The following is a 16,751-nucleotide window of genomic DNA, read 5'->3' as shown; positions in this document are numbered from 1 at the left end:
TAATTTTAGTACTGGTTTGTGATATCAGTGGGTGGCATAGTGACTTCATTGCAGGATTGGGAAATGGCACGGGAGGCTTGTGAGGGAGAATTTTATTCCAACAACATTTAGCTTGAAATATATGGCAAGATACATTGCAGTTTCAAACAAGGATGCTTTAAAGGTTCGTACACCATGAATATCCATCTTTTAGGGTCAAAAAGCATTTTGAATTTCTAAGTACCCTGGTGTGTTTATTTTATTTCTGTTGAAAACGTAATTTAGAAATAGAAACAGCTAGTCTTAAGTACCATAGGAAATCACTTGTAGAAGGTTGAATTGTAATCCTGCTAAGGATAGCACTAGGCTGAAAGTACTGTTTAGATTTTAAACCCTAGTCAGAACTCAAACAATCTTCTCAGATTAGAAAACATTTGGTTATATTTCTGTTGCAGTTATTTTGTGTGTGTGTGTGTGCTTCTGCTCTTTCCCATCTGGTTTCAAAGCAGAATCAGGGAACGACTGATAAAACACCATTTCTTTTTCACTATAGTGACTGAAAACAGATTGAAGAAATTCAGATAAACGTCGTAACTCGTTAAAGCATGACCACTTAAATTTATTTATTTTAAGTTGGAAGGGTTGCTGCCAATTAAAATGGCAAAATTGCATGCAGAAGTCTATCTATGCTGCTTTCTGTTTTGTGTGTCAGACAGTATGTTCATTTGGGCATGGTAACAGAACAGGGTCTGAACTGGAAAGACATTCTCGTAGCAATATAAAAGGCACTGACAGCATCTAGTTGCCTATTTGATAGGACAAGGGGTAACGGTTTTAAACTAAAAGAGGTCAGATTCAGACTAGATATAACGACAAAATTTTTCACAATGAGGGTGGTGAAACACTGGCACAGGCTGCCCAGAGAGGTGGTAGATGCCCCATCCCTGGAAACATTGAAGGTCAGGTTGGACGGGGCTCTGAGCAACCTGATCTAGTTGAAGATGTCCCTGCTCATTGCAGGGAGTTTGGACTAGATGGCCTTCAAAGGTCCCTTCCAACCCAAACTATTCTATGATTCTATTTGATTCTGGCTCAAGGTAGTTTTCCAATGATTTAAGGGAAACAAAAAAGAAGTTACTGGGACAAATAAAAGGATATTTGAGGAAATTCTGGTTTGTATTTTATTTTTTACAAAAAAGTTGAAGTTAAACTTGCACTAGAAGTTCTTTCATTGATGCACCACAAGCAAGACTTGAAAGTACACTGCATCAGGGAGAAGAGAGGTTGTCAAAATGCAGCATTACAGGACCTCCGGGTAGCAGAAGCAGGAATTCAGAACTGCACAACAAAGATGCCCAGATAACTGACGACAACTGCCTGCAATTTAGACAACTGAGCAAACATGTAAGGTATCGCTTAGAGTTTAGAAGAAGACATTGCTCAAGGCAGGAGACGATTGCAGATACATGTGACTTTTTAATGGAGCAGAAAGAAAAATATCACAGTGTAAGCAGGGAAAGCTAGGATGCTACACTCACACTGTGTGTTTAAAGCATCATAGTTAGAAGAAATTAGAAGTGTTTCCTTGGTTTTCTCTGGGTGTTCCTCTGAATAACAGGAAAGCGATGCTGGCATTTGGCAAGAGGATGAGTTTTCTTTCATCAGTTCCATTGACGAAGGCAGTTTTATCACAGTCATCTTAGGGAGAGACTTTAACCTTCAGGTCTGTTACAAATTGGAGTGAAACAGATAGTAACAGTGTGGAGCAATCATGTCAGTTCCTACTTGGGACACAGGATACAACATATAGATTGTTGACATGTGCAATAAATAGCATTAGGGTTGGTGGTGTCAAGACTTATTTGGGGCTTTTTAGATAATGTGGCATGTGGACTATTGGCAGAACCGACAGCCACCGTACTGTGCAGTGTCACGGAAATCTTGAGCACCCTTTGATGAGCAGGTTGTTGATACTTTATGCTGCAGCTGCTCCAGGAGACCCCTTAAGGGCATGTCATGGTAGTGTGGCTGCACACTAAACCCCTGTGGTAAAAATAGAGAGGAACATTTTCACATGGTTACTGTGAAACTGCCTTTAAAAGGAAAAAAGAGTATTTGTGATTTGTGGTAGAAAGTTTGTGTTTCTGGCTTCAGCTGGTGCTATATGGACAAATCATAACCCACTCACCCCTCCCCACCCTAGAAAATAGAATTTTATTATGGAAATACAAACAGAGCCTTAATTATCACAGCAGTCACAGGTGCCACTATAATATATTAGCTTGTATTTAAAACAGAATATAAACCTTTTTCACTGAAAGAGCTGCTCTGTGCTGTTGATATGCTTGAATTTATGCAGTGAGCTGGTAAACAGCAAAATCCATACTTATCTTTACCTACACAGGCATTAGAGGTTAGCTCAGAAAAAAAAAAAAGGAAGGAAGGAAACAAGTGAGGGAGAAGCTCAGTATTTCCTCACAGCCCAGGGTGACAGTAGAATCCTGTTGATGGCAGAACTACATGTTGTCTTCTCACCTGGTCTCATATTCCAGCTGCGAAACAAAGTGGAAGGTCAACGTAGCAATGGTATTTTGTAGTGGCAAACTGAAATCATTTAGGACCACACCTCCAATTCCGTCAGGATAACTGATTTTCACATAAATGTGCATGGCTCACTTTTGTGTGAAATGTACTTCTGGACTGAAGCACTGTAACCTCAAAACCCTTGAAGGAAGGACTGAAACCCAGCATAGACATATCAGCTTTACTGTGTAGGATGCAGATGCAGTGGATAATTACTTCAGAGGAAGATTTTTATATATTTCTAATATTAATGAAGTCTCTAACTTGTTTCAGGAATTTGTTTGTTTTTCTGCTAGTCCCACATATTCGCAGTACTCCTGTGTTCCCTGCTTTTAACTGCGCAGGTGAGTGAATGGAAGCCAGTTCTATGGGTACCAGAATAGCACAGCATAGTTTCTCTAGATTTCCATCTTGCCTTCTGTTGACTTTTGTGTCTAAGACAGTGTGACCTGGCTGAGGCTTTTTCAGTGCTCAGGGCACTTGTAAGGTCTCCTCTTTGTGATGCCTAATACTATAGGAACCCTTAGTCCAGCTTTTACTGCTGCAAAGACTCTCAGAGGGTCTTGTCTCCATTATCAGTCTGTTTTCACCAAACCTGTAGGAATTTCTCTGAGACCTCTGCCTGCTGTCAGATCTAGCAAAAACTAGCAGTGGATTGGAGTGCTGTTAGTAGAACAAAGACATGCAGAGTAGAGGAAATGAATTTCAAAGCTGGAAGAACCACTTCACAATCAGGAGCAAAAAGGGTTATGGTTTTGTGGGCTTTGTGGGCTTTTTTTTTTTCTTCATGCCTCTATAAACCTAACTTCTAGTAACTAGCAGGTTCTAATTCATGCCAGTCCAGATTCTTCTTGTTTCAAGGGTCACGAGACTAAGGAGTCAAGTGGCAGTAAGAGTTTTGGAGGCTTTTATGCACTGGTCTTTACTGAAAAAGCAAACAGCTGCTTTAATTTAGTCCAGCTGCGTACGGATCCTAGAAGATTTCAGAGTGGACATCTGTGGAACTGCTCCACACTCCTATAGGTGGAGAAAGAATTGGTATAGCAAAACGATCTCCTGCATTTGTACAAGGCTTAATGACAGCTGGAGGAATTCCCAGCTGATTAGGACCAGGTTCTATCATCTTTGTGTTATTACATGGGATAAGAGGCTGAAGAAAAGAACACAGTTTATTTTTTACCATGTATCTGCTAAGAGTTACAGTTAGAAACAGCACTGGATTGAATGGACTTTGGGTTTGTTCTTAATATTCTGTATTCTTATTACCTCTATATTCCATTGTCTATAAAGTATTCTCAACATGTTCTTCTTTCAAGAAGAGTATAAATCAGAATGATATGCCCGACAAAGAACTCAACTCAATTTCTCATTCAAATCTATTTTGGTTGCCTGTATTGCCATCTAATAGATTAAATATGCTAAACATAAGCCCCTCATCCTGTTCTTCTCTGAGCACAGCCTCTCTGCTTCATATGTATGAAATTGTGTGATGCAAGTGAGAACACATGTACTCAGTTCTGGGCTACAGGTCTAATTCTAGCAAGCCAATTGTCAGGATCAATCAGCAGAGCATCTGAGTATCTACGGAGTGCAGGTGTTATTTTAAGAGTGCAATTAACTCTATATTACAAATTCTTCCTTCTAATTTTTTCACCTATTTTTTTTGGACAACAGGTATTTAGATGCCTTTATCTGTTTACTTTCACGTAGTGTCAGATTGTGTAGATTGAAAGAAAAGCTAACCAAACATGCAGATATACAATTAATATAAAATCCATTTGAATGGGTCTTACCTAAACCGAAATGGTCATACGTAACGCAGAAGGGCTTTAAACTTGCAGCTTTGGGAACAATAACATTCACAACAATAAGTATTGCTCCCACAATCAGTTGTGCTTGTGTAGGTGCTTCTCTCTGCATGGCGTTCCAGTCAGATCAGGTTCCCACAATCTCTTGCTGTGTGGTCCGAGGTGCAGCTCTGGGGACTCAGCCCTCACTCTGCCGACTCTCACTATTTATCACAGCTCCTGCTACGGGGCTGCCTTACTCTTTCAGTTTTGGCACTTGCGTTAGTAAACGTTACGCAGGTGCATACAGTGTCAAGCCTGTTACTCAAGGCAGCACCTCTCGGTGCACAAACGCACATGTGGTTGGAATGTTTGTACCACCGAAGGGCAGAAACCACTTGATATTCAAATCCTATGTATCCAAAGCAAAGCCAGTCCACAGTACACTTAATCCTGACCCGAAGCGATCACATTCTCAGGGTAGGAGATGTATAATGTAATCTCTGTATGATAAGTCTCAGCCTAAGTAGATATAGTTGATTGTATTAGATGGCATGCAGTTATTGGCATCACAGTCTGCTGTCCAAACAATCTGGAACCAGCACTAGGAATCCTATATAATTGAAGGGTAGGAGCTCATCAGAAATTGGCGACATAAAGATGAAAGGTCGGTGCTTTCATACACAACTCCCCCAAAATTGAATTTTAATTAAGTGCAACAGTGTTGAATCCCTCCCTTAGGAGTCCTTTTTCTCCCTTTTTCTTTATACTAACATATATAGCCCTCCTCTCAGAAAAGCGAATGGCAAAGAGTATAAATATTCTGCCTAGTAAGATTTTAACTTCAGAGGTTTTCAGCAGTGTTTAGGGTAATATGTACTAAGTAAATCAGTGCTTTGTTTTAGTAATGAATCATTTATGCAGAAGAATGGACAATGAAAAATGGCATTTGTCAATTAGAACAGCAGTTTTTAACCCTTTGTGTGTGTGTGTGTGCACGTGTACCAGCAGATCCCAGAAATTGTCCATTGGTAGTTTGAATACTGTGTGGTGAATTTCAGTCAGTGAGCTTATTTTTCTGTTACTTTTCACAGCCCCTCAAACAGTTCAGGGTGAAGTTGTTCAGAATGAGTAGTTCAGATTGTCCAGACTGTTGAATAGTTTGGTTTTCAGTTTGAGTAGTTCAGGCTGAAATCAGTCAGATGGAAGACCACAGACTGGAAACCACTTATAGGGACACAGGGAATGTACAGTTTACTGAACTTCTTGCAATAAAACTACAATAAAATTGCCTGCATGTCATGTAAAAGATTACTATATCACTTGCCACTTTCCACTTGATCCAAAAGAAGCAAAGTAAGTAAACTCATACTTCCTGTCTCTCGCTAGTGGGTACTACTCACCTTCTAAAACATTTTCCTCAAGAAAGGTGGCCTTCTCGCCATCGCTGAAAAACAATCCAAAAGCTTCGAGTTGTAGCAGGTCATCAGACAGTGAAAATCTTAATGCCATGGAAGCCTAACATGTAAGTTAAAATAACCTCTGCAGCCAGCTGACTTCAGCAGTGCTAACGCTGTACTGGGTGAAGCATCAGACCACTTCTAACAAATAGTTTAATTCCCTCAATGCACATCAGTGTGTCTTCTACGTGAAAACCTGCATGAAGAATTTCAGCAGTTCAGCCCAGCCATTTAGATCAGTTAATCAAACAGAAGCATAATAATGAGCAGAGGTATAGAGGATATAGCAAAACAGTGCAAGTACTTCACCAAAAAATTTCACAGAGATAATTAAAGATCATCTGGCTTCTATCATGTAACTCAGTTTTGTTGTTCTTATCTGTATTTTGGCATTGATACAGTTATCTGCATGTTATATGAAGGGGTTTGCCAAAAAAAAAAAAAAAAGAAAAGAAATATCCTGTAATAAACTGGGTGCAGAATAAGTGCAATCTGTCTGTCCTGGATTATTTTTCCTTTCACATTAGTGAGCCTCACTACTTCTCTCATCTAGTAGCATTGCAATATAACCCAAGGATATTTTTTTTTCCCCCTACTGTCATGCCAACTTTTCAGGAAGTCCTTTCATGATGCATTTTCCTTTATGCAGTCAGGATTGTTTGGGATTTTGCACCAATATAGAATGGCCTACTAGAAAAAAATTGTATTGCTATCTACAAGGCAGAGATCCCTAAATGTCATTTATTGCTTTTGTATACAAAAAATTGTCAAACTCTTAATCTCTGTTTTTTTTCCTTGAACTCCCATCGCTTAGAGATTTGTAATTGTTCTGTGATTCTCAGGCTCATCTCTGATATTTGTCAATCTATTATCGGTGAATAAACCCGGGATTACACCTTAAGAACCCAACTGCCACCTTTAAACATTATACTTGCCTCTAAACTTTTCTCCTCTACACTCTTCGCTTTTGCAAAGGTTCTGATCTGGAGCAAAATCTGTTTTTTCTAATCAAGTAGTAAATCTGCCCCTGCAAGTTTTTGCTGCTTTGGTTACATAAACATGCTTATTCTGTAAGTCTGGCAACAGATGCATCAAGGGAATCAGTAAAGTCTACTCTTCCTCCTTCGTTTCTTCACTTAGAGTTATAAAGCAGACCTCCTTATTATTGACACATTTATTTTTGGCACATCCTTGTTGTCATAAATTGCATCCTGACCACACAAGCAAAGAGCACGAAGACGACAAATTAGGAAGCTGGCATCAAAGTCCATTTTAACCACATCCTTTGAGCTTGTCCTCTTACCTCATCTCTTTTACTGTAGTTGTTTTGGTGCCAAATACATGTTGCTTTGTTGCCAAATATGTGTCATTAATTCACAAGGAGTCTATGGTCATGTAGCCATATAACTGTTACAGTGGACTGTGATTGAAAAAATGGCATTGGTATGAGAGTTGAAAACAGGGTTTTCTATGTGTTTGATCTTGGGATTTTTACTCAATGGTAAAAAGCTTGTAGCCCAAGGAACACAGCATTAAGTCCTATGCCTTTTTATTTTATTTAGGCTTTTGTTTTGTTTTGTTTTCTGCAAGGGATTAAAAAGGATGAAGAGGGAGAATAAAGCGTTTAGAGATTTTTGTAAGTCGGTAGATAATCAAACTTTAGTTGCCCATTTTTATTCATGTGTATGAAATACATCCCATGTAAAATCCTATTTCCAGGAATAATGCCTCAGTTGTCTCATAGTACTTAATTGTAAAAGCCCAAGGTCAGATTTTCCACCTACTTTCCATAACTACTTATAGTTATGCTTTTGTATGTTTGTTGGTGGTGCTGGAGGATATTACCCTGACGTCTTAATAGTGAGAACACAGTAGAGCACTGAGGCTTTGAATCAGATTTCTGTTAGCTACCATTTATGCCATTTATTTCATTTTAAACCCCCATCCAAGAGTGGTTGCCATGTTGAAACAAAACTTACTTTTCTGTTGCTGTCTTTAGTAAATCACGTTTTTTAAGCTGTGCTGCAACACAATAAATGAATTGTGCAATGATATGTTTATTATAAGAGAGGGACTATTTGCTTTTGTAAATGTTAATTGCATCCAATACTGCCTCTCTTTTTAAAAAAAAGAGTAAAATATTTTTGCCGTTATTGAATGTTGTATGTCTAATTGGTGACAGGCTTTGTCCTCAAATTAATGCTCAGCTCCAGTTATAATATCATTATGTCATAACAGTGAAAAATCCTAATTAAGATGATCTGTTTGCCAGGAAAAAGTTTAGTATATCAATTAATCTATTTTATCAGGGGGGCTATTCCCTTCCCCAGCCCCTATCTCCTGATCAGAGCCTGAATGATGAGAAAAACATCACAGATGCATGCTGCATTGGACAAAGAACACATGCATGCATTTAAATCATGTATATCTTACTTTTTACTGATGTAATTGTGAAATACGTTCTTTTTGCATTTGTAATTAGGGGGTGGAACAGATGGTGAAGGCTTAGTTTAAAATAATGTGTCATTAAAATAACCTAGCCTACTGGTAATTCTTCACTCTAACTGGAGTTTAGGTCAGGGTAACAGGGTTTTTTGCAGCGTTGGAATACACTAGAAAGAATTAGGGACTTCAGGGATAGTATGAAATATGAGGATATTCTCCAGAAGGACACTGTAGTAAGACTCCAGTGAATTAAATTTGCCTGTAGTGGGAATATGCAAAAATGTCTGGGACAAAATTCCTCTGACAAATATAAATCCATTTAGTACTATGCATTATACATTAGTGCATATTCGGTCAAAGTGGTACAGCGGGTTTCATATCCTGAGAGGAAATAACCTCACTATTCTACAAATACCATAAGAGGCACTTAGTATTTTGGGTTAAAAACCTGTGCTTTACATTTTCATATTATTCTGATGTCAGAGGATATAAATTATAATTATTGGCATTATTATTCAGAGGTGCTGTAGCTCGTGCCTTTTACATCTGAGTCTCACTCTCTTCATGTCTACCACATTGATTTGCTGGTATGTGACAAAGGGAATCTTATATCAGTCCTGTCTGGCTAGTTTAGAACAGTTTTCAGACATAAGAAAACTGGCTCATTCAGTTACATGCCAGCATTTATTTTAGTGTTTCCTCTAAGAGTTCATTCTCTTAACAGCTTTGAAGAAAGCGTATAGATTTCAGCATGGTATTATGATAAATCTTCTCAAGGAGGGGCAAGCATTAACATTTGTGTTGGTTCTTTTTCATCTTAATCCAACCTTGGTTAATAATCAGAAAATTCTACATAGTGGGTAAGAAGATGTAATTAACCCTTTGACCCCAGAATCTTAATTGGTGCCTGTTGAAAACAGTGGGGCAGTTAAAAAAAAAAAATTAAAAAGTAGCCTGTGGTGATTGAAATAGCATAATATATAATGGTTTTCTGAAATCAAAAGTACTAGGGAACTTCAGCTTTAATCACATTTTGCATGAAACCAGTAAGTGTAGGTTTAAACAAGAAGTTGCCAGTCTTCCTTAAAATGGATTGTGATCAAAATTGGCATTTGGGGTCACCCTGACCCTTTTTCAGCTGCCACACTGGATGGGATAGGACTGAGTTTATGACAGTCAACTTGCTTTATAAAAATAAAAAATAAATGAACTCAAGAATATTTTCCTAACAGAAGACACTTTACCTTTATATTCATAGCCTCTGCTTCAATGAAAATAGGACATTTTATGGAAAAACTAGTTACCTTTGCAGGCCCTATTTCTATATTATAGTTGTTGATAACTGTGGAACATCTGAAACGGGAATCCTGTCTGCCTTTGAACTGCAGTGAAACTGTTCAGAAATTCTGGCTGGAGATTACACCGTGGTGCTCATTTTAAAAGAGAGATTTGAAAGCTGACTAAACCCAGTATCCTTCTCACATTTATTCTGTCCTTAGTTATACATATGTAATATGAATAATACTTCCAGAGATTTCTCATTAAAACAAAATTGTTTGTAAATAGGTAGTATACAATGGTATCACATACTGTTCTTTAGTATATAATGCAACCTCTGTTACGTTGCCTGCCACCTTCTCTGAAGTCTGCTGTTCTCTTGGCATGCACAAAGGACATACGCTTTATGAAAAATTGAAAAATTTCAACACGCATTACTTAAATAATAAATATTCATAAATAATACCTATGAATAACGAATGAGACAGTCCTTCAGAACTACTGTTTGACCTGTGTAAGGAACAACAACATTGTCACAGAAGTGGTCCATCTCAGCCCTTGCATACTGGTGGGAGGAACTGCCTTGCATTGGAAGGTGGCTATTTCTCCCCCTATTTTTATTGCTATTTTTCTTAGGTATTGGGACTTGAGCTTAGTACTTGGGGCCCTTGTTCTAATGTCTTTGTATCTTGGGCATGGAAGTAGTTAGCTGTTCCATTAGCTATTAATCAGTGGCTTTTTCAAAATACGATTAAACAAACTTTCTGATTTTGCTCTGTTGAACAAAATGCTGAAATCGGTCAGTATTTGTACCCAAGCATAGCTTCAGGGAGGTGGAAAGGAAATGGAGAAAGAAGGACTGACCTCGACTTAGTAGTCTCAGTTGGCATAATGAACCAATTTTATGGCATGGGAAGTGACTAATCATGCAAGAAGCCAAGGGCAGTTGTGGGTATGCTGCATTGGCCCTGACGATCCATCAGTGGTGCCTCCTTAGTAGCTCCCGTGTAAAACTAGGAGGCAAAAGTAAGGAATAGTGTCCCAGAATGAAAGAGAAGAAAAGGGTGAAGAATTAAAACTGTTTAACTGAGAGAATGAGAATCAATGGCGTGGAAAAGTAGGAAGTGCTTAAGATGTCTAACACTTCTCACTTTAAAACTCTTCCCAGTCGCTGATGACTTTCCAAACTCTCGCCATGAAGGCTGAACTTTCTTTGTACAGTTATGTCGACCAGAGAGAGTTTTATTTATTTATATTTTTCCAGCAAAACTGGTTTCAGCCAACTCCAAAGCAACTAAATGAGGAAAACATTTCTGCCTAATCAGTACTAAAAGCTTTTGTCTCATTAAAACGCCTGAATTCCTAAATAAGATGATGCATAGAAAAGAAGCAGGAAAGCCATCAGTGACTCCGAGAATTGTTTTTTGCTGTTCTTACAGAACTCCATCCAGATATGCCAGATGATTACACAGTAACGCAATGCACTAAACAGAACAGATCATAAATGTGCTTCAGCTGTATGTAACTCTTGGGTAAACCAGCAAGGGGAGCACACTAAAAGCCTGGATGTATAAAAAACTGAGAAGAGAAAAGTTGTGTTCTATCATACACAAATAACTCATGAAACTTCTTTCCTCAAGATGTCATTAAGCCAGGAACATAACTGGATTTAAAAAAACCCCCGAAAGTCTTAAGCACACTAGTTACAAAAAACAATTATAAGGAGTATCAGATACCATGGTCATGCGAACTAGTAACAACCTGAGGTTAGAAAGAAACTTCTAGTAGGCTTGTCATTACCTACATAACCATTGTGGATATTTCAAACAGTGTTTTGAAGCATCTAGGTACACACTGTCAGACCCAGGAAAACTGACCACTGCAGATAGGCCGTTAGTGTGATTCAGTTTGGCGATTTATTGTTGCTTGTGGAGGATGGTGTTCTAGCAAGAACATGGATAGCTGGCTGGGAAATCAGGGCGACGGATCTCAGTTTATATCTAACAGAGGATTAAACCAATTAAACCCAAGGAACATGGGACAGAGCATCAGGAAAACTTAAACCAAGACTTTTAAAGATTTACTCTTCTGATCTTTCTGTGATGGAGGAATTGGATAGTAGCAAAAGAAATGATACATAGCGGTGAAGATGAAATGTGTAACGGTTTTGATTGTCCTTGTATGGATCTAAGTTTGAACTTCACTGTTCCAAATTTTCCACCTGTTACTGATGTTAAAATTCAAGGAACTGATGTTAATCATGTGAAAAGAAATGATGATGATGATTTATAAGAGGCCATAAATGGCTTGCATAATATAAATGTTTTTACATGAAGGAAATCTATGCAGATTTACATTTTTATTAATTCATAAATATAAATTAGAGTCTTTCTTTAATACAGTGTCTTTAGTAAGGGTTTGTTTTCCAGTATGTGGTTTATTCTTTTTAGGAAACACAGATTTTTGAACTAATTCCACCACCTACTACATCAGAGAGGGGTGAACACTTGCCAAAGACAGCTCCTGACCAGCAGTGTGTTAGAAATTAATCAAGAAGTAGAAGAATAAGAAAATTAAACCCCTCAGAAGTCACTGTTCTGTATTTGAAAAGGAGTGATATGATTACATGATTTTTTCATCATATATCTCCATCAAATTTGTGTGCATATCTTCTTTTTTTCTTCCAAAACCAGGTTCATCTCTCAAATGCCAGTGTTATATTTTTACTTTACACATACTTTTATCCCAAGGGGATATTTGGGATGGGATTTTTTGGGATTGTTTCTTGTTCATCCCAACATTTGGGGTGTTTCTTATTTTCTGAGTTGTTTTAACATTTCTAGCTTCTGGGATTTTGTGATTTTACTTTTGCAATAGTGAATGTTTGTTTGTCAATAATCAGCCTCATAAAAAGCATAAAAGCAAAGGCACATAAAGAGTATGAAAGGCAATTTCTTCCTAGTGAAGGTTTGCTCTTATTCCTAGAGGTATATTTCTGTCTTGATGTGCAGTGATTTACTCCATGTGTCTGTTTAGAATATAGTCCTTTGTTTATTAACTGCACTCATGTTTCAAAAGGTATGCATTAATCTGTGTAGTCGTATTTTGATTTTTACAGTTGCAATGGAAACCACATCCAAAGACTTGAACCTGTCAAAGTATAATCTGATCTAGAGTTTTACACCAAAGGGATGAAATTCATAACATTTCTATAGACCTAAGCTGTAAACATATTTGACAGTAATCTGCTGATTGGCTTTGTTTGTTGTCTCACAAAAGGAAAATTGTGTGTGTGTGTGTGCATGCACGCATGTGTGTGTAATCCTCAATTAATTAACAAATTATTGAGGTCCATAGTGGTTTGAGTTATGGTAGGATTTTATTTTCTCTTTTTCAGTTTCTGGAAGTGGAATTTCTCTGCTTTGATTCTGGGGGATGGGGGGATCTTCTTACATACCAGTTGACTGGAAGGTTGTTTTCCTTATTTATTTCTTCCTGTAAAAAATTGAAGAACATTTTATTTTTCTATACTTCTTCTGTTATGCAAATTAGATAAATTTTATACAGTATATGGCAGATGTAAGTATGACAGTAAGTCCTTGAACTTCGGAATATACTCTCATGCTGTTTGTTAATATGTAGACAGAATATAAAGGAATTGTCTTAAGGATTCAAATTAAAAACAGTTAGGAAAAAAACCTCATAGAAGTCAGAACATTTTCCTCAATTTGTTCTGTGATGCCTTTGCTTGAGTCTATTTCTATGTGGAATTTAGAATTTTGTATTAATCTATTAACTTTTTTTTTCTCTCCTTACTCTGTAGTCCCTGGATGGATTTGTATTTGCACTAAATCAAGAAGGAAAGTTTTTGTACATTTCAGAAACTGTCTCCATCTATTTAGGCCTGTCCCAAGTAAGTACCTGCTTTCAATTCTAGAACATAACTGTGTTTGATGCATTTTTCTGTTTATCATTTTTAAAGAAATAGTAATTTGGTTTCTGTGTTTTGTGTGGATTATTGAATTAGTTATTTAAAGTTGCATCTGGTTCATTCTGAGAAGTAATTGAAAAATGTATCTATCAGTAGTGGATGCTGAGATAAGATAAACTCATGCCTGAAAACTTTTTGCCATGAAGGATCATTATTAATTTATTGAGAACAAATGAAGTTTCTTTTCTCAGTTGTTTTGAACTTTAAACCTCTATACCTGATAGGAAAGGGACACACTAATAGTCCTTCCCTTGTGTCCTATTACTGGATGTTTATGGAGTACCCTGCATTATCCAGGGAGCTGACACGATGACAGGGAGTCATTTGGAGTCAAGAATTGCTGAAAGAGACCATTAAAATGTCTTGCAGGAAGAGTTCCAACAAGGACACATTTTGCCGCTTTCACAAATGCTCACTAATATGAAAAGGCAAATTTAAAAAAAAAAAGAGTTTAAATTTTTTTCATTTAGTTGCTGACAACTGTTTTTCAAAGATTAAAAGGCAGGACAAAAGTGGGGGGAAAGTTGCTTGTTGATGCTTATTCCTAATCCTGGATCGTTCAGAAATGTTTAGAACGGATACTTCTTTATGCTTGTACTTAGAAATGCAGCAGAAAAATTTTGCATGATGATTTTCAGAGTAGGGCAATCTACTTCTATTGCAATCACCCTGAGGAGAAAAAGAAAAACTGAGATAATATTTATTTCAGCTCCTTTAAATTGGGACCCATACTGCTATGAGGAGGCAACTATTAGCACTGGCAACTGTCAGTTTTGCTGTACCCCAGCAACAATGAAATGGAAAATTTTAACATTTGGTGCAGAAAAAGACTAATTTTAAATATTATCTGGTGAGAATCCGAATAGAGGTTCATTAACTCCTCAAAGAACATGCAAGCAATTGGCTGTAATAAGTTCAGTAATTGTTATTTTGTGCTGGCTTTAGCAAACCAAATGACAGAAATGGAAACAGAGCTGTTTCTAACTCATATCAGTATTCTTGTCTCTCATTAAAATCCCTCGTTTTGTAATAGACTTTAATCCCTGCCTTAATCTGTTTGGGAGTTAGAATCAAGAATCTCAAATTTTGAAGTTGGTGCGCCACCATGTTGCTAATACAGTAAAGAATTGGAACTTTAATGTTTATTATTGTCTTATGCTCATATTAATCTGTTTTATGTATAGTATCCAATGAAGTTTAATAAGCCAGTAAAGAAGAAGGATGGATAATTAGTTTAAGCAGGTAAATGCTAATTAGGAAACTCCTGAAAGGCATCCATTATACACTAGCTTAAAACAAATTTTACAGCCCTGGTTAGTGGTGTAATCCAAATTCTGTCAAGGCAACTGCATTTTCTGTAATTGAGATGTGTATGTTTGCTTTGCATAACAGATGGCTCTGTATGCTTAGACTGATAGCTAGGAAAATAATAATTGCATTATTCTGGCCAAAAGAATATTAGCTCTTGGGTTTTGGCCATTTCAGTCAGTCCTCCTGCCAGCACAGCATATGCACATATATGGATTGGATTTTCAAGGAAATTGATGCATCTGGAATAGTGTGGCCATCTGAAATATCATCTGTTCAAGAAAAAATTGGCTTTAACCCTATGCTAGTCTCTTGTTAAAAGCATTTTCTGCCACTGTCTTTTTAACTATAGGAGTTGGTAAATCTTTCCTTACTCTGAACTTACATCATGTTGTTAAGACTTTATGCTTCATCTTGATCCCCATATACGTTTCAAGCAAGGGTTCAGATAAATAAAGCAACTGGCTTTGCATGTTAGAGTATTTGATATATCAGGACAAGTGTTTCTTGTGTTCACTACTGAAAGTATTGAAAGGAAAAACTACAAAAAAATCATAACGAGGACTGTAGATTTTAATACAATAGATGAAATCTACTGAGATCTACTAAATATCTGTGATTTTCAGTATTCTTCTCTTCTGTCTTTATGGAGATATTTTGTACTTATCAGACCTACTGTATTTATATTTTTAATATATTGTTCTCTTAGTATAATATATAGCTAGGTCGCAATGACAAAAGAAATGCTGTAGCTACTTGTTACTAAGTCACTATTCAAAGTGTTATTTGTTACAAAAAATATTAGCAAGAATATCCATAAAACAATTTCTCAAACTATACATGGAAATGCTACTGTTTGCACTATAACAATCTTAAAATATTCTTGAATTCTGGATTTCTGGAATGGTGCTATATGATACATGTGGTGTTGCATTTCTTGCACTGCAGGTAAACATTGATGGGTCTCTATCCTGATACTCTCCAACTATTTCTATTCTATTTATAGAAGATCTCTATAAATGTATATTCTACAGAACCTGTATATAATTTTGCACTTCAGAGAGCCTGGATGTACATTATAAACGCTTTTATGTGAATCATCTTCTTCAAGTGCTGACTTTGGAGTCTTACTTTCTAGTCAAATGACTTCTTAAAGACTTCATCCTTGTTTGGTTGGTGTTTTTTTCTTTTTAAACTAGTGTGCATGGAAATAATGTACAATATATTTTGTACTGGTTAAACAAAATAGCATGTCTCTTAAGTAAAGGAAAATAGTCCTTGAACTGAATCTCAGCAGGTGAAAACAGTTTTTCATGGAACCCACTTTTTCTCTTCTCTGAACATTGAGAGCCAGTGGTACAAAACAAATGGATGCTGATGTTCTAAGATAGCTGCAGGGCTAATAGTAAAGAAATCTGATAAAACAATATCTTGGGAGGTAGCCTGGCAATGATGATAATAAAGTAACTCCTGGCAAAAATAACAGTATTTTTGAATAAGCAAAAATTACAGTAAATACTCTTTTGACATTACAATGAATGTACGTTACATGTAGACACCCACAGGTATGTATGTTTTGAACACTTTATCTTCCAGCTAATGTTAACCAAGAATTTTAAGTTAGTTTGGCAGATGTGGATTTTAGAGCACACCGTGGAACTGCAGTCAAAGCAGTTTCAGAGAGCACAGGTGCATTTCAAAGTAACACTTGTGAAAGACACAAAGTTAGTTGAAAATAATGAGAGAAAGAAGAGAATAAAAGTAACAGAAATGGGCCAAAATCTCCTAGTTATATCCTTAGTCTATTTTAATTTTCATAGCTCAATTATACCTGGGGCGAGCTGAAATAGTCCAACATACTTTCCACTATTCAGTAGCTTCAGGAACTGTAGTATTCGTTGCAAGACCCAGTCATGTCTA

The 16,751-nt window shown here is 37.0% G+C and overlaps 1 protein-coding gene across 6 annotated transcripts in view; it reads left to right on the top strand.

The window, feature by feature from the left end:
* Window positions 1-16,751, top strand: part of NPAS3 (neuronal PAS domain protein 3) — a gene marked incomplete at its 3' end in the record, with an annotated part of 626,985 nt that overhangs the window by 425,054 nt on the left and 185,180 nt on the right. For all 6 annotated transcript variants that reach the window (XM_082000663.1, XM_082000664.1, XM_082000662.1 and 3 more), the window contains one exon: window positions 13,356-13,445. In XM_082000663.1, the coding sequence (XP_081856789.1) occupies window positions 13,356-13,445 (90 nt within the window). The remainder of the gene's footprint in view (window positions 1-13,355; window positions 13,446-16,751) is intronic.

Source organism: Phaethon aethereus (genome assembly GCF_964289735.1).
Source record: "Phaethon aethereus genome assembly, chromosome: 5".
Taxonomy (NCBI): Eukaryota; Metazoa; Chordata; class Aves; order Phaethontiformes; family Phaethontidae; genus Phaethon; species Phaethon aethereus.
The sequence above is the reverse complement of the archived record's forward strand: the minus strand, read 5'-3'. Positions and strand labels throughout refer to the sequence as shown.